Source organism: Phocoena sinus, chromosome 20, assembly GCF_008692025.1.
Source record: "Phocoena sinus isolate mPhoSin1 chromosome 20, mPhoSin1.pri, whole genome shotgun sequence".
Taxonomy (NCBI): Eukaryota; Metazoa; Chordata; class Mammalia; order Artiodactyla; family Phocoenidae; genus Phocoena; species Phocoena sinus.
The window spans coordinates 16566838-16584911 of NC_045782.1; the positions used below are offsets into that span (position 1 = coordinate 16566838).

General features: G+C 54.2%; 1 protein-coding gene across 1 annotated transcript in view; it reads right to left on the reverse strand.

Moving 5' to 3' along the window:
* KSR1 (kinase suppressor of ras 1) overlaps positions 1–18074 on the reverse strand; it is a 148435-nt gene that overhangs the window by 24662 nt on the left and 105699 nt on the right. Inside the window, 7 exon segments of the mRNA XM_032617582.1 lie at positions 1387–1493; positions 1588–1649; positions 3242–3325; positions 6767–6827; positions 9365–9369; positions 11624–12083; positions 16422–16569. Coding sequence (XP_032473473.1) covers positions 1387–1493; positions 1588–1649; positions 3242–3325; positions 6767–6827; positions 9365–9369; positions 11624–12083; positions 16422–16569 — 927 coding nt within the window.

Genomic DNA, 18074 nt, shown 5'->3' on the forward strand with positions numbered 1-18074 from the left:
AGACTCTCTCTCCACCACGCTGTGTGTGTCCCCCGAGAGCGAGGACCACACCTGCTCGTCATACACCCAGGGCCTGGCTCTGCTCTGGCTACAGAGTAGGCTCTTTTAACGAATTAAAGTCAGCCTCTGACAAGCCTCTATTTAGTGGGTGTAACAGTGGGGTGCCTCATAAGTGCTCCCCTCCACTCAGCAGGGGGACCTGCCGGCTAGGACATTCAGTGGCGTGGGCCCTAGCAAGGCCAGAGGGCCACCTGAGGGAGGGCTACTGGGGGGACTGAGTCTACATCAAGGGGGGACCCTGGGCCTGATCAGTGTTTCCCAGACCACACACCAATTCCTCAGGGGGTTGGGGAGGGATTCCTGGTCAAAATAGTTGGGGCCAAGTTGGGTTTAATGCTACACTCAGCCGGTCTCTCCTCTACAGGCCCCTCAAGGCTCTGGGATGCACGGTAGACCTCTGGAATCCACCAAAGCCATGCAGTGGCTTCGCTGTCCAGCGGCCACCCACACTGCCTATTGCCAAGCTAAAGGGGGGAGGGGGCTTGCAACCACTGGCCCTCACTCTGTCCGCTCACATGTCAAGGCAGACCCTCCATCCCGGTCAGGCCAGGCCCAGCCAGGGCAGGGGCTAGCTCGAGGCAGGTTGAATCCCAGCCCCGACTCAGCTGCTGTGTGACCTTGGATGAATCACCCCACCCTTCTGAGCCACACGGCGCACTGTCTACACAGCAGGGGCATCAGCTGCTGCCTCAGGGGGTCGGTTATTCGCTCAGCATTCAGTACACACGTTCCCTCGCTGCCTGTTGTGTGCCAACCGCCAAGGCAGGCGTCAGGGGCCCGACGGGAGCACAACCCCACGGGCCTGCCCCCCACAGAACCCATGCACCCTGGGCCTGCCTCTCATTCACGGGGGACCCCGTGCTCAATTTCCTCATCTGTAAAGTGGAGGTGATACCAAATTCCCTGGCGGTCCGGTGGTTAGGGCTCTGCGTTTCACCGTCGAGGGCGCAGGTTCAATCCCTGGTCGGGGAACTAAGATCCCGTAAGCCGTGTGGCGCGGCCGAAGAAAGAAAAATAATGGAGGTGATACCAGCACGTGACCTTTAGAACTACGGTGGGGATCAAATGAGGATCAGTGGAAAAAGTTCCCGACTCAGTGTAAGTACTCAGGAAATGGTGGCTCAAAACAGAGGAGGGGGGGTATGGGCACATAACTGAGATTTGGACACAAATGCGAAATCTACGAAATGGCTAAATATGGGATCCCTAAAGGCCTCCCTCTGGCCACACACCCCGGGTTGCAGTATCATTGTCCCCTGCTGGACCTCCACATTGGGGGTGCTTCACAGAAAGGAACCCTGGGTGAGGGTTCGCCTCACATTATACCTTTTTGGTCAGTGCTTTGGGGAGGGTTCCGAAATGGGGTTCGGCTGCTCTGTCCACCGGATTGTTGATGTCCGAGGGGACAGATTCTGTCCTCCGAAGCCTGGGTACTGTTTAAAAAGAGGGGCGTGGTAACCATCAGCAGGAAACAGGTTCAAGAAAGATGCACCCCAAAGCCAGAAGGGGGAAGGGTAGAACACTCACGTGGAAGGAAGGATATTCTACAGGCGGGGGCTTCTTTTGTGCACTTGTTATGACACTTCAACCTGGTAACGAAGGCAGGGTTAGTGCACGAAAAGCCACACGGGACCCCGGGACACACGCAGGGGCTCGGAAGCACTGCCTAGAAGTTTTGTGCAACACTCAACCATGACTGCCTCAACTCCCACAAATGTCTCAACAAACATTAGCTTAAGCGTGTAGAACATCTGATGTTAATAGTACTAGCAGCTACTATCTGTTGCGTACGACCATGTTCCTGCTATCACCTGCCCAGTCTTCACGTCAAAGCACGTTTGATCACACCCACTTTAACTTGCTGTGGGTCACACAGCGATTTCTCTCTTCTAAACAAAAGGAGACCCTCTACCCGTGTTCAGAAAGCTTGAGACAAGTCTGAACTTAAAAGAGATGAATTAGAAGGAAAATGTTTCCATTACCAAAGGGTCCCAGGGAAGCAAGGGGCAGCCCCTCCTGCTACATTCCTACACAGGCTACGTGGTCTGAGGACCAGAATGGCAGAAGTGGAAAGAGCTGGATTCTTGGTTTGGTTCTGCCGGCTGACCCCCCTCTTGGGGTTCTCGTTGATCAAATGGGCTGATGGTTGGGGCTCTACCAACTTCACTGTAATTGCAGGAGAGCCTGGGGCTCAGAGGTTATCCTGTGCTCTCCGCATGAAAGGTATTACTTGAGAGGGAGCTGGAGGTCCCCAGTTTAAAGCCAAATGACCAGGAGCCACAAAAGACCTAGACTGGTGAGAAAGGTCTGGCTTCTCCTTTGCGTTTTCCTGATGACTTTCCTAACCACAGTTTATCCAATTGACACACATGAGACCCATCACCTACGGTCTGGCAGGAGCCCAAATGCTTTAACTATACACACTAGCTCAGATTCTTGGAGCAATCCTGATGGACAGAGAGACCTGGCATCATCTTCCCAGATGTACACCTGACAAAAATGAGGCCCAGAAAGGGCAAGCACCTTGCCCCAGGTCACACAGCAACACAGGGGCAAAGTAGACTGGGAGCAGACTCCAGGTCCATCCTTTATAAGGTGAGGGCAGCCAGACAGCAGGGGACAGACTCTGCTCACCCTACATTGTTCACTATCCTTGCCTTTCTTTCCTACCAGAAACCACAACAGTAGGGAAAACGGTTGAATTTGTATAGAATCTACATTCTCCCCTCACTCTCTTCTGGAAGTACCATAAGCCACTTCTCTGTTTCTACCATTCCCTGTCCCCATTTCCCCATTCCTTGTGTGCTAACACGTAAGGCTAAACTTCAGAACTCCTTACAGTTTCCAGAACAGTCCTGCCATTCCTCTCTGCCTTTGTACAAGACGCTCTCTTGGCCTGGAATTCTCTTTCCTCCTTAGTCTACCTGGTAAACTTCTATTCATCCTTCAGAGCCCACCTCAAATATTCCCTTCTTCTGAGAGTGCTGTGCCTGATGCTCCCTTAATCTTCCTAGAGAGGGCTGATCACGCCCTGGTGTGCCGAGATTATGAATAGGTTTAGGAACTCTCAAAGGAGTTCCTTTGAACTCCGACTTGACCTAAGGCCAAGAATCAGGTAGCAAGACTATTACTAAAGTAAAAGCACGGAGTCTGCTCCCCTCTGCCCCGCCCCGCCCATCACCTGCAATGCTTGCACTTCACTCCGAACATCATGCTCTTCTGGCACACGTGGCAGACCTGCGACAGCCAGGACTTGGTGGAGAACCTGTACGGGGTGGACACACAGAAATGCTCAGGGAGGCCAGGATGGAGAAGGGTCCACAAAGCGGCAGAGAGACCAGGAGACTTGGTTCCATCCCAGAGCCCCGGGCACCCTCTCGCATGCAGGGCAGGGACACCCAGAGGCCACTGCTTCCCCCAGGCATTCAGATGTCTTAGTCACAAAGTCTTCATTGCCAGAGTCCCAAAGCTGGTGTGGTCACCGACGCCAGCTCTCTGGCAGGCAATTTGGCAAAAGCAATCAAAATCATAAGTGCGCACACAGAGCGATTCCAGTGCCAGGAATTCATCCAACAGATGCTCCCACGGGTGTCAAACGACGCACTGAAACGGTTACTCACTGTAGCATGTTTGTGGCAGAAAAGACGAGAAACAAGCTGTGTCGTTTAGGTGTACAGGTGACTGACTGCATAAAGTATGATCCGTGCACACCACCAAATACCACGCAGCCGGAAAGTAAAATAAGGAAGCTCTTTTTGCACAAATAGGCAATGGCCATTAAATCATGCTGTCGGTGAAAAAAGCAAGGTACAGTGCAACACAACTCCACTTATATGAAGTTCAAGTACAGGAAAAACTAACCTATGATGACAGAAGTGAAAAGTACCTCTGGGTGGTAGCACTACGGACTGAGAAGAGCCAAAGAAAACTTTCTGGGATGTGGAGGCTCTGAATCTTCCTCTGGGTGGTATACGTGGGTGTATACATATGTAAGAATTTATTTGTGTACTTAGCTCTATATAAATTATGCCTCGATTTTAACAAGAAAAAAAAGCAAAGGATAGAACAGTGTGTATAATATATGCAATATTTGTGTGAAAACAAAAAAGGAGGCGGAAGAATATACATATGTCTTTGCTTATATAAAAATATCTCCAGAAGGACACACAAGAAACAGCCAAGATCTGCCTATAGGGGGAACTGGGGCCTGGTGACGGCAGCAGCGGGACTTTTGTCATATATATACCTTTTCAGACCTCTTGAGGTTTGAATTATAAATGTATTTCAATCCAAACTAAATAAAGTTTTAAAAAAACCACAAAAGATATATTGGAAAGGAGGTTGGGGATAGAGTGGGTGGTATCCTCCAGAGAAAAGGTCCAAGGTCCATTCATAGGGTGGGGAGGCCTGAGGGCAGAAAGAACTCACATTTTTGGAGGACTAGATTTTTTTAAGCGTTGTATATCATAGTAACAACAGAACAAACAGCAACAGTGTTTGGGGAACGGTTTGTGATGCGTCCATGAACATTAGCTTACTCCTGGGAGCGACCACCCCTGGGAGTTAGGCAGGTCTGCGATTCTTAGTACACAAGCAAGGAAACCAGCTCAGAGAGGTTAGGTGACTTTCCCGAGGTCACACAGTCCCTGTGTGACCCGGGACCCCAGGTCTCTGAACCAGAGCACTGCTCTATAAGAGACCCCTGGGCCAGAAAATGAGGGGAAAAGCGTGGGCATTGGGGCCCGACCACACTGGCTTTGAATCCTGCCAACTACTGGCTGTGGGATGGGTCAAAGCCTTTGCAAATGAGGCCAGCACTCTCCCCTCACAGGGATCTGGGGGGGATCGCTCGCGTGCTGTATAAATGTGCAGAGCATGGACTGTGGGCGTGGACGTCACTGCTTCTACTCAGCCAAGATGGGAGCTTGTGGGGCAAAAGGACAAAGACGCCCACCCCCTTGGAACGCTTTTTAAGGAGCCCCGATCTGGCCACCCTGGGATCCCACTCTCCTTCTCTCTGGTCTTTAGTCTCCTCTCATGTCAACATGGGGGGAAGGGGAGCAGCTCGGTGGTACGTGAGATGACCTCCACCAGGAAGTCCTGAAAGCAGGTTGAAATGAGAGTCGGGGCTCAGCCGGAGAAGAGGCAGGTGCCAGGGAGGTGGAAGGGGCGGGGTGAGCGTCATGGGACAGTTTTCTCCCCTCACAATTGGACCAAAAACCTTCAGAGCTTCTTGTCGAGAGAGGCCCGGATCACGAATTTAGAAAAACCAAGAGGGTATGACCGTGATGTCCCTATATACCCACGCCCGGAACCCAGGCAGGCAGGGCGGCCTGGCCATGCCAGACAAGAGGGGTACTGCTGCCCGGGTGGAAGGGAGCGGCAGCCTGGGAAGCACTCGGGGTCCAGCTGGCAAATCCTCTGTGCGACCAGGTGCAGCCAAGGCAAAAATGAAACAAAACTGATCCTGGTGTCCCTTGGATAAGTCGGCCTCTCTCCGGCTAGAGGTAGAGGTTAAATACCCAGCGCTCCCCAGGGCTGGACGCGTGAGCCTCACATGCACTTCACCCCATTTTATCCTCACGACAGGACTGAGAGCAAGTCCCAACCGCAGAGGGGGAAACTGAGGTTGGGAGGGATTCCTGCCGACGGGCGATGGGGGGGTCCCCACCGGAGCGGGAACAGGAGAGGTCCTGCTCTCTCACGGCTGGGAATATCGCACTGGACACCGGGTGGAGAGGGAGGCTCTCAGACCTTCACTCAGACAGCTTCCCCTGGTGCCGGAGACTCTCCTCCCCGAGGCTCTGGGGTACAGGCATCCCGGCCCTGCCAAGGCTCTCAACAGAGGTGCCTGGGCACCAGCCACGGGGCTCAAGCAGCGTCTCGGTGGCCACGTGACCTCGGGCAAACGACTCAAGCCCGGCGAGCCGAGTCTGCACCACTGGGTGAGGATCCGAGGCTGGCCTCCCGCACAGGCTGGAGTGCAGCTCACGCTCCGGGGGGGAATGAGTGGGCCCTGCTGTGTTCACAGCATCCTTTAATGGGGCGGCTAGAGCACCACGCATCCCAAGGGACCATCCTGCTGGCCATCGGCGCGGGGGGGATGGCGGGGGGCGGAACGAGGCGCCGCCCGGAGCTGCTGTTGGCAGCACACGTCAGCCTCATGAGCGCTGAGGCCGAGGTCTGGGCTGTCCACGTTATGGGTCCACATCAGCCACGCCAGCTGCGCGAGTGCCAGAGTCACCGGAAGTTGCTGGAATCCAGACTGGCAACCCGAGAACCTTAGGGGTGGGGTCTGGAGTTTCAGCACGTTCCACGGGGCTCTGATGTGTGGCCAGTTATGTCCACGTAACTGATGTCGTGCTGGACCCAGAGGACGCTCTCGGCCCCTCCTCCCTGGGCCTTTGACCCTGTTTCTCCTGGGACCTGTTTTTCCCCAGCAGACTGAGGAAGAGACCCAAGGAGGGGCAGGAAAGGGCCCAGCAAGTCCCAAAGGCTGCTGGTGACAGGCAGGGGCTCCAGGTGGGTGTCGGGCCGTGTCCACAGAGGCATGGACACACAGACCGGAGGCAAAGAGCCCTGAGAGACGGGGGTCAGGACAGCCCCTCCCCATGTGCTGAAGAGCGACCCCCTGGTAGAGGCTCGGCTTATATGGGTCCCAGCCCAGCTCTGTGCCCCCTCCCCGCCCCAGCCCAGCTGGGCCTACCTGTGTGTCACCGAGAGCCCGATGTCCCTTCGTACCATCTGTGGGGATCCGTGCAGGAGATCTGTGGGGAAAAGGGCCAGGTCAGGCAGGCTGAGGGGGCCCTGCTGGGGACGGCGTGTGCTTGTGACCTTCTGTCTCAGATATAACAGGCTAGGGCGGTACGGAGGGACCGCCATATGGCAGAGGGACAGTTCCCTGAACCTGCGTCTAATCAAGACAGAGACGGCCAGGCGAGACCAAAGGGGGCCAGTGTGGTCACCCTCATGCTTGGGCCCCCCCGCAAACAAATGGTACCACTTAGCCTCCGCAGACGGTTCAGAAATGGTCCCTGTGAGGTTTCTAGCATTGGCGGGAGGCAAAGCCAAGGTGAGGACAGCAGCTCCGCTCCCCCCCGTCTCTTGCACTTCCTTGTGGATGCACCCACAGGCCACCAATTCTGGCTGCTTCTTGGTAAGCGAGCAGAAGCTGCCTGACCCTTGGCAGAGGGCTTGAGGCTGGTCGGCCACGTGGCATACCTAGCTTTCCAGTCACAAGCACCTTGGGAATTTTGCTCTGAGAGCCACCAATGCCAGAGCCCGGCAGGTAGAGGGAAGACGAGGTGAAGCTTTACCTGTTCCCACGTAGTCCAGCCCCAGCCGGGCACTCAGTCTGAGCCTTTGGGGAAGTCTCAGGCCACGAGCTTTGCCTGCCTTCCTAGAGGGCACCCTGGCCTCTCTCTCCAATCCTGGCTTCCTCATAAGAACAGGCATCCCTGGTGTTCGTGGTCAAGCAGTAGGGGAGCAGCTGAAAGCAATCTGTCCATCCACCAGCAGCCCACATGTCTAACCCCATCTCCCCTCCTCCACCAGGGCACCCCCCTCCCCCCACCCTCCCTTCTGCCCATACTCAACACTGCCTATCTCCTCCTAGAGCAGGGGTTCTTAACTGAGCCCATGGATGGGAACCCTCAGGGGCTCTGGGAACCCTCTGGACTGGTAAGCGGAATGATGTGTGCTTTCCCCTAGAAAGAGAGTCTACACTTTTATCCAATTATCAAATAGATCTGTGACCCAGAAAGGTCAGGAACACAGTGCTCCAGTGATCTGTGGCCATCTCATACCCTCTGAGTCAGCCTTCCACCCCATGCTGGCCTGGCACACAGCTGGCGCTCAGTAAGTGATGGTCCACTCAAGGCCAAGTACCACACACCCAGCCACAGGAGAAGGGAGTGATGGAGGTACTGACTTTTCCTCCTACACCAAGGGGGGAGTCTGATCGGAACCAAAAGCCCTCTGCCACCCCCGATAGTTGAACCCACAATCTCGCCAGCACGTCTGCCATGGAGCTGCCTCTTCCCAACTCCGTCCTGGGGGTGGGGGCCACCCTACCCCAGTCAGTAGCCAAAGCCATCAAAGCACGTGGGTCTAAAAGGGGTTAGGTTGCCAGTCTAGGAGAAAGACTATGGGAAAATGAGATTTTAACCATCTATCTCTGAATGCAACCTACGATTGATTTGTAATGTCTGCCACAGGCCTGGGATAGATAGGAGGGAGGTGAGATGAGGCCGTCCCTGATGGAGATGAAACACTGGTCCTGAAGGCCTCGTCCTGCCTTTCTGGAAAACTGGGGAAGCAGGCCTCACTGCTATGGTCCCTGAATTACTATAGCAACTGGGAAGATGGCAGGGCCAGGCTGTCCTAGGGATGCAAGTGCTGGATTCTCCTCCAAGCCTCTGTGAAGGACCCTGGGAGTTTCTGCCTGTGCCCTGGGGACAGGGAAGTGCCCCCTCCCTCCTCTCTCACCCCGGTGGTCCTGCAGTCAGATCCGTTCTGGCAAAGTCACTGCCCCTCCGCATGTCTAAGACCCCGCTGACAGCCTCATCACTCTGCTTAGCCAGCTCGGGACAGTACAAAATTAAGCTATTTTGCTCAGGCAAAAGCCAGAAGTCTCTGCATTTCCACTGAGACCATCAAAAGCAGACCCCCAGAGGTCACTTCCCTCTACTTTGACTCTGGAGAGGGATGCCCCACAGCACAGCCACGTGCAAGAACCAGCTCTCGACCCAGAGGTAGACAAGGGACTCAGAGGTTGCCTAGGCATCCTCATCCCCTCCCAAGGGGATATTCGCACCCTCCGATCTCTCAGGGCCTCATTCAGAGCCGACCACGTTCCTGCCTCCAGGGAAGTTCCTCTCCTGAACAGAGGGGTCCCAAGACGTCAGCTAGGCTCTACGTATGGCTACCGTCCACCTACACCGGACAGACAGTGCCTCTCTCCCGGGAGCGAGGCGTCACCGTGGCAGCCCAGCCGGTAAACACTCCCTGCCAGAGGTCACCTGGGGGGGCAGCAAGGTGCAAGTGGGGCCCCCCCGTAGGGCTGTCCGCGGACTGTGACGCTGTCAAGGTCTCAGCTTCTCAGAGCGGCTGCTGGCTGGGCTGGGCCACCTCGTCATCTGAAGGTTCCCTGTCCTAGAGCTATTTTCCTGCCCAGCATCTCTGCTTCTGGACCATGGAAAGGCCAGCAGACTAAGAGAGGGTCGAAGAAATCCACCCTTGATGGGGACAGCGACACAAACAGGACTCCTGGGTGGCAGAGGGGATGAAAATGAATCACTCTTACCGAACCTGCAGGAGACAAAAAAGACAGAAAGTAGGATTATGTCACCGCACTGGCCTGGTGTTTCCCAGAACATCAGCCCTTGGGTGGGAGCAGGCAGGGTACTCGGATGAGGACTTTGAGCCCCTGGGGCATGGGGCCAGGCTGGCTGAGTGACCGGGGAACGTTTCCTCAATGAGAAGGGCCAGAGGTAGCTCCCCTGGCCCCCCACCAGTGGACAATGGAGCTACACCCTGCACTTTAATACATTAGCTTTTCTAAGCCTCGCCAGCCACCTGCATGGTAATTAGAGTTCACTCCATTTCACAGCTGAGGAAACAGGCTCACAGTCTCCCAAGGTCATGTGCCTGTAGGTGTGGGAGCCCTGCCCAGAGCCCTGGGAGGAGGGGTGCTCGGCCCAGGCAGGAGGGGGGCTCAGGCAGCCAGGGAGGAAGTGGCTGGGGCAGGAGGTGAGGAGGACAGTTGTAAGAGCAGAAAGGCAGCCCCCAAGCAGGGCCAGGCCAGGACGTGCCCTGAGCGATGCCTCCCGGGGGTGCCGCTGTCCCAAGGACGAAGAGAGCTAGGAACCCAGGCCACTCAGTCCACCATCAGGGGTCATTGAGGGCAGCAGGGTGGCCTGAGCACCCATGTCAATGCCAGTTTTGGTGGCTTTGTGGGGACCTGACTCAGAGTCTCAGGGCCCAAGGCCCAGCTCACCAACGGTGGGATCTGAGGAAGTGGTGTCATCTGCCCGAGGCTCTGTTCTCCACCCAGAGCTGGGGATGAGAGCAGAGCCCTCCTAAAACTCTTTTAAGGAAAAAAAATGAGGAAAGAGATGCACTGGGTTTTGCCCACTGAGATGCCCTCTGATGGACCCGTGTCCATGTTTCCACATGGTCATTATCACTGTGCTTCCTGAGAGACGATCCAGAGGGGGAGGAAGGCTCAGCCCTTTTGCGGGGTGGGGGGAGGAGGGAGGATCCAGGCCCCAGCAGGACAGCCTGATCGAGAGTGGCAGGTAGGTCACAGGTAGATTTCTCTCCTTGGGTGACACACACTCAAAACCATCAGAGATGTCCAGGGTTCATCCCATAAGGGACCCAAGATAGCCTGCACTGGGATGGGGGAACAAGCCCTCGCGAGACCAAAAAAGACCATGTCAGGAGAGGGGCCAGGTCTCCAACCCTCAGAAGTACAAGAAGGTAAGAGGCACCCAAAGAAAACTCCCTCCTTCCCTTCTGCCCTGTCCACAAGGGTATATTGACAAGGGCGATTTTTGTAATAGCAAAAGGACCTAAATGTCCATCAAGAGGGGAGGAATTAGTTAAACTATACCCTGGAAAGAGGTAAAAAAAAAAAAGTTAAAAAGATGAGGTAGTTTGAATAATTATAGATATATACAAAACTGATAACCTGGTTGGCTCCTGAAAGGAAAAGGAAAAATGGTAGGGGGTGACTTTATACTCTACAAAGCTCTACGCAAGCTACAAAGCTTTTGGATACTGGACTATGTGACTGTTACTACCTATAAAATAAACAGATTAAAATTTTTTTATAAATAAATAAGAGAGTAAGGTGCTTCAAGAGGTACTGACATGAAGTTCTCAGAAATAAAGGTAGGTTGAAAAAAATAGGGTATAGAACAGAGTACATAGTAATTGATAATCATTAGTAGTTTCAGCACGATATTCTAATTCCCCCTTCTGCACACATGGGAGGATGACATTCCTTGGTTCCATTGTTTGGGTAGGGCCGTAAATGGTGAGTGGAACTTTCAGGAAAAAGCATTTAATTACTCGGTTGTAACATCTAAAGTTCTTTTTTCCTCTGCCACGGTGGGATGTTCTAGACAATGTTCCAGCCTGGAATCTGAAATGAGGCTGACGGACAGGTAGCATGACCAAGAGATAAATCTTTGTTATTTTAAGACCCAAAGATCCGGGGGTATTTGTTATCGCAGCACAACCCAATCTAACCTGGCTGACACATGGTATCATTGCGCGCGCGTGCGCGTGCGCACGTGTGTGTGTGTGTGTGTGTGTGTGTGTGTGTGTGTGTGTGTGTGTTCAGAAAGAAATCTAGTAGGATTTGGCCCAAACTGATAAGGTAGTCTGGGGAACGGACTGAGAGATGGGAGCATCTTTCACTTTTCACGTTGCAGCTTCTATGCTGGCTGATTTGGTCCGTTTTCAATCGAGCCTGTGTTACCTTTACAATGATAAAACCATAGTCCGAACTTTCAGTAGACGGCAAACTCAGCACCTGCCTGGCGGGAACACTTACCTCATCGGGGAGACCTCGTCGATGCGGTTCCCTAGCTGAGACTCGTGGGACTTGCTCCGGGTGAGCGTGGGGAAGCTGGGCAGCAGCTGGAAGACCTTGCGGCTGGGCGGGGGCGGTGTTCGGGGCGGTTTCAGCTTAGTGTGCCGGCGGAGCTGGGGCGTGGTCGGCGGAGTGATGAAGCTGGGCAGCGCGCGGGGCGTCAGCCGGCCGCTGGTGTGCAAGGAGATACAGGGGTCTGCGAGGCCCTCGCCGGGGCCGGGGTTTGGGGAGTCCGAGGTGGGCAGAGCAGACACAGAGACGGAGCGTGGGCCCTGGGCACCGCTGCCCACTCTGCCCAGCTGGGAACTTCCTGGGGGCCAGGGCAGGCTGGCTGACGAGAGGCTGTCCGCGGGAGGCCCGGAACCACTTTCCCGTCGGGCATCCGACGAACTCCAGCCCGAGTCTTCTTTGTGGTCTCCGCCTGCGGGCCAAGAGGTCGAGTCACAGATGCTTGGGGCTTGGAGGGATTCACAGGTGAGGTGGCCAGGACCCAGGAGCACAGTTCCTTAGCGGAGGCTCCAACTGCCAGCCTTCACCTGTTTAAGGCCACTGGTGCACATACACTATCGGGCTGACTGCGGGGGCACCAGCGTAGAGATGTCACTGTCCCCAGTTTACAGAGAGGAAATTGAGGACCAGAGAGGGAATGCGCAGGGCTCCTGCTGGCAGGTCTGTGGGGAGCGGGCGAGGAAACCCACCCCCAAAGTGGGAGACCTCAGAGAGGGAAGTGGTGACTGACCTCTAAGAGTTAGGGAAGGGAAGCTGGGCTGTGTGAAGGGATAACTCCCCTCCAAGAAAACTCAATCATCGGGAAAAGAGGCTGCGCCGACCTTCCGACAGCAAATTGCCCTGGGAATTTACTAGAAAAGAGATCCAGCTAGAAAGAGATCAACAGCCACTTCCTTTTGAGGGGAGCCTGTGAGTGACTTTTGGCTGTCCTCGTGGTGACTCTGCCTGAGGCCCCTGAGGCCTTGAGGCTCCAGGGGTTCCAACTCAATGACACGGCCTGTCCATTCATTCGAGTATATGCCGGGTGTCAAGGCATAAAAAAAACACACATTCGTGGTGCCTGAGGAGTCCAATAAGAGTAACGCACACTTAACATGGCGTGCTGTGTGCTGACGCAGAGACGCATGGGGACTGAGAGGGTACAGAGGAGGAGGACCCTAAACAGCTTGGGGGTCAGGGGGCTTCCCAGCGGAGGTGGCAACAGGGCTGGGCCAGCTGGGGAAGAAGTGGAGAAGGTGTACCAGGCAGAGAGAACAGTGCATGCAAAGGCAGGGAGCACACAGCACTTTCGGGCAATGACTCCGCGTCCCACATGACTTGAGAGGTCAGGACAAACCAGGGAGAGGCAAGAGATGAAGTTGGAGGGTCAGCCCACCTGGGGCCAGCTCCGGACGGGCCTTGGATGTCTTGCCAAGGGCTTGAGGTTTGACCTTACAGAAATGGGGAGATAGTGAAGGGGTAGGGGCAGGAAGAAAGGACCCCTGTCCACAGAGACTCTGTTGTGGGGAAGAAGACACCTCCCTCCTCGTATTTATCGATGACTGGAAAGTACAGGAGGGCAGATTTTGACTCAAGGCAAAATGAACTTTCACCCGGTAATCCTTCTACTTTGCGAGTTGTACCCTGTCTTCCTAAATCCGCCCAGCATGGTGAGGTTGCTGAGATTCAGAGAGGCTGTGTACACTGCCAAGGTCACACAACTAAGTAAGCAGTGGGATGGGAACCGAGCTCTCGATCTCAACCACAGCACTGGGCCTCCTCCCCCAAGGCTACCAATGCTGAACTACCTATAACGGCACAGCCTTCGGAGGTAATGAGCTCTCTGCCATCAGAGGTGGTCAAGCCTAGCCCACAGAGCCATCTATTAGAGACAGTGGAGAGGGATCATCCTTCACAGTTCTTAGGGTTTGTCCATCCCATCCCCTCCTCGAACGCCCTTCCTCCTACCTCACTGCATGGTGACTTTCTATTCACGGATCAACTTGGAGAATGAGTTATTCATCTGTGTATTCCTTTATGCTTGCTCCTTTAGAACTGTGGCCAAGACCTACACTTTAATTTATAAACTGGCCTATAGGAGGCACTGAACACACTCTTGTTGAGGGGATGAAAGAATGAGTTCCACGGATCCACGGGCAAGTCTGCCACCAAAGGAAACAAGCCCTCAATTCTTCAAATTGTCTATTTAATCACCACTGCTTTGAGCCAGCTCATGGATGGCAAATGGCTCTTGTTGTGCATGCCAACACCAGTCAACTGGCAGTGGCTGCTTGAGAATGACTCTGGAGTCACTAAGTAGGAAGAGCTCAGGGATTGATTAGTGATGTCTGCCATGGATGAAGGACAGGGAGTATCAGCAAGCATGATCTTCTCCTGTTCACCAGCCACTGGCATAAAGAAACATCCTTCATTACGTTTCTTAAGACCAGAGACATCCACATTTTCCATGACCCCACAGGCCTAATACTGAAAAGAGCACCTAATATGCACCAGGCTCTAGACTAAGTACTTATCCTTAACTCATTTAATCCTCACAACAATTCTATGAGAGGAAGTGTTGTTGTGTCCCCTTTACTCATAAGGAAGATGAGGCACAGTGAGGTTAAATAACGGGCCAGGGTCCCGTGGGTTCTAAGTGGCTCAGCAGAGTCCTAGGCCTAGGCAGTCTAATTCCACAGTCTATCTTTACTGCAGCCTGACTGCTGTCACCTGGCCCTGTCGGGTGCCATGAAGACTCTGACTGCATGACCTGAGAGACAGGGTGATCACAGTTACCCACCCAGCCCCCAGCAGGTACACTCGAAGTGCAGCCGCTACTGGGCAGACCCGTCTGCCTGCCCGTGTCCTGGACTGGGGTGCGGCGGGTCCCTCTTGGGGATGTAGGGGTATCACAAGCCGAGATGGAATGAGAAAGAAGCACCTGGAAGAAACTCCTGCCCAGGACCTCCTCGGGGACATAGTGGAAAAAGCACCCTCTGAGGAAGAAAACTGGGTGCAAAGCCCAGCTCTGCCACGTGTCAGGTGCAGGACCCAAGACAACTCATCCAGGGCCTCCAGTGCTCGGATGCTTTAGCTACAAAAGGAGCTCACCACCACCTCTTAAAAGGATGTTGCCGGGCTTCCCTGGTGGCGCAGTGGTTGGGAGTTCGCCTGCTGATGCAGGGGACATGGGTTCGTGCCCCGGTCCGGGAAGATCCCACATGCAGCAGAGCGGCTGGGCCCGTGAGCCGTGGCCGCTGAGCCTGCGCGTCCGGAGCCTGTGCTCCACAACGGGAGAGGTCACAACGGCGAGACGCCCGTGTACCGCGCGAAAAAAAGAAAAAAAAAAAAAAAGGATGTTGCCACATGTGTGTCAAGTGCCTGGCACATAAGAAGTGCTTCGTAAATTAGTGATCTTCCTATCTTGGCACCCAGGATGGACAGACAGCAGCCTTAACACACAGGGGTCACCACCACCCAATGGCTGGCTCCTCTACAACTGTTTATAATGCAGGCATAGAGCGGGAGGGCTGACAAGGTCCCCCAGATTCCCAGCTTGGGTGGCAAGTACTTTTTTTTCTTTTTTTTTTCCTGACTGTTGTCTGAAGGTGACTGACAGCAATGGCTAAATTAATCCATCAGAAATATCTTTTCTCTTGACATAAAGAAAAAAGACAGTGAAATGTGCACAGGTGGCAAAGGCTGAGGCTCAAATCACAGTTCTGCCACCCACTGCTGTGTGTCCTTGGTTACCCTCTCTGGGCTCAGTCTCCTTCTCTGTAAAATGTGGGGACAAGACTGCTAACCATGTCCCTGTCCTGTTTACTCCATGGCACTTGCCAGAGGCCAGATGTGTTGAGGTTTTCCGAACTGAGTGAAGCTCTGGGCTCCGTGTTCAGAGGAAGACTTGGTACAATGGGGCCAGGGAAGAAATTAAGCACAGTCCCCTCTGGGAAAAAAAAAAATCAAGTAGAATATAAACCTCAAAGCCTTCCTTAAGCTTCAGGCAGCCAGAGATAAGACAAGTGGCTCAGCGAATTAAAAAATGGAGCAAATCCCATTCATTAGGCTCATTTTAAAGGCTTATCTGTGTGGTCATGGGAGCGTTAAGTCAGGGCATTTGAAGCTGTTTCCAGGGCAAGATTTAGAAAGCCTGCAAATAATTCCCGAGGAACATTATTCATAATGCCAGGATTATACACTTTGCCTGAGGCAGCCATGTCCACACTCACAGCTGAAACGAAGGTACAGTTTCTCTCCTCAGCTTGGTTCAGGCTGAGCCCACACCAGCGTGTGCTCTTCTGAGCAACACAGCCCAGCCAGCTGGCGATGGGGATAGAGAGGGGAGGGGGAGGGGATGGAGAGGGCAGGGAGAGGGGAGGGAGGGGGCTGGACTGCAGGAAACTACAGAAGAGTCACAGAGCCCCACAGAGGTGCTCCACAGGGAGCAAATCACGCAGCCCTGCCCAGCAGACCAGCCCGGGGCTCCTAACAATGGCTCAAGCTTCATACTGGCCAGCCCAGGTGGGATCTGGGAACCTTCTGTCTCAAGGAGAGCCCTCTGCCTCGGGTCAGGTCCATCACACGCTTTCTGAGGGTGGACCCTGGCCGTTCCAAGCTGGCCCAGAGACCCTGATCACACTGGCCCCACCCCATCATCCATCCCAGCAAAAGCCCTGGCGCCCAGGGAACCAGGCCAAGCCTGGGAGAGAAGTCCAGTGTCCAGGCCAAGGGAGAGGGAGAGGGAAACGATGGGGCTGGTCCTACCTACCCAGGCCTGTCACCTTCCGCAGGCAGGTGAGGGCGTACTGCAGGCGGCCACACTCCTCGGCACTGGCCCCGCAGCGCCGCAGCGTCTCCTTCACCTTAGCCTCGTTCATGTCCAGCAGGGCATCCAGCGTGAGCTCGCAGAGGATCTCCTGAGGAGGCACAGGACAGGCGGAGAGCCGGCCTGAGCAGTCACCCTCCTCCCAGCCGGGGCCCAGCCTCCCGCTGAGTGGCAGGGGCCAGCTGCTGGCGGGCTGGCCTCTGACCCGGAGCCACCACTTGTCTGAGGACACCAGCAGTCAACCCCGGCCCCCCGCCCCCAGCGCTCTGAGACAGCAGCTGAAGCAGAGATGCCAAAACTTGGGGTTGGGGGGAAAGGAAGGAAAAATACCAGAAAAGTTCTGATAAGAGCGTGTTCCCTTCTCGTCTCTTTTATTTATCCTTCCACACAGGAGAATGATGAACCACCACGACTTTTTAGAATGACAAGTACTTCAGATAAAGATAGCCCTTTACAATTTTGCTGTCTCTGAATCAGACAAAATAGGTTTCAAATAAAATTGACTTATGGAGAGAAGGATTACAAAGAATTAACCCTCGCCAAGCACTGTGTAGGTCCTTACTACCCGGCTTTATCTGATTCTCAGTCGCACCCTTCCAAGGTTTCAAGGTAGCGGACATAAGTGAGATGCCCGAAGGATGGAAAGACTGGTACAGACCTTGAGGATGCAGGGGCCACACAGAAGGAACGAGGTAGCCTCGAGGAAACAGAGTGGCCCCTGGCGGACCAGCAAGAAGGGAACCTCAGGCCCGAGGCCACAAGGAAGTGGATTCTGCCAAAGACCTGAACGCACTTGGATGTGAGTTCTTCCCAAAGCTTCCAGGTAAGAGGCCAGCCTGGCTGACACCCCGACTTTGGCCGGGCAGGTTGCTAAGCAGGGAAGCTGGACGAGCCCGTGGGGACCTCTCCATCCAGTCTTCTTCCTGCAGGACTGTGAGCTAACATATGAGGGATGGTTTAAGCAGCTAAGTTCGTGGTAATTTGTTACACAGCAAAGAAAATGAGTACAGAGAGCGAGTATTTGAATCAAGGCCTAACTCCAAAGCTTATGCTCTTTCCTCTCATCAAGGAGTGGGGAAACCCCTCCGGCTCTGATTACTTTGAGCCACATGTGATACGGAAGCCTGGAGCTCAGAACAATGGGGCACGTCCCTGGCCTCAAGTGGCTTGTGGAGTGACTGACGTGAAAATAAGTTATTGCAATGCAATAAGATAGGGCCCAGCAGAGGGAAAGCTCAAAGAGCTATGGGATCAGTGGTGAGCTTGGGGGGCTGCGGGGGGTGTTGTCCCCTTTCTGGAGTTTCCAGATTTTCTATAACAGGGAAGGCCAAACATCCCACAACAAATGATTCATATAAGCTTGCAGTTTTTGATCTAGGCTGATTTGCATTGATTTTATTAGCAAGCTGTACCTAATTTTACGAGAGCAATGTTATGGTCAGTCAATCCATGGTGCTGTAAATCTTAAACTCAAGTGTCAAAACAACCTGATGAAGATACCGGCTATGAGTCATTAGGGCAATGGTTTGGGGGCTCTGTGACGCCTGGGGGGTGGGGCCACATCTGAGGCCTGGCATGTGGCCCCTGGTGTCTGGC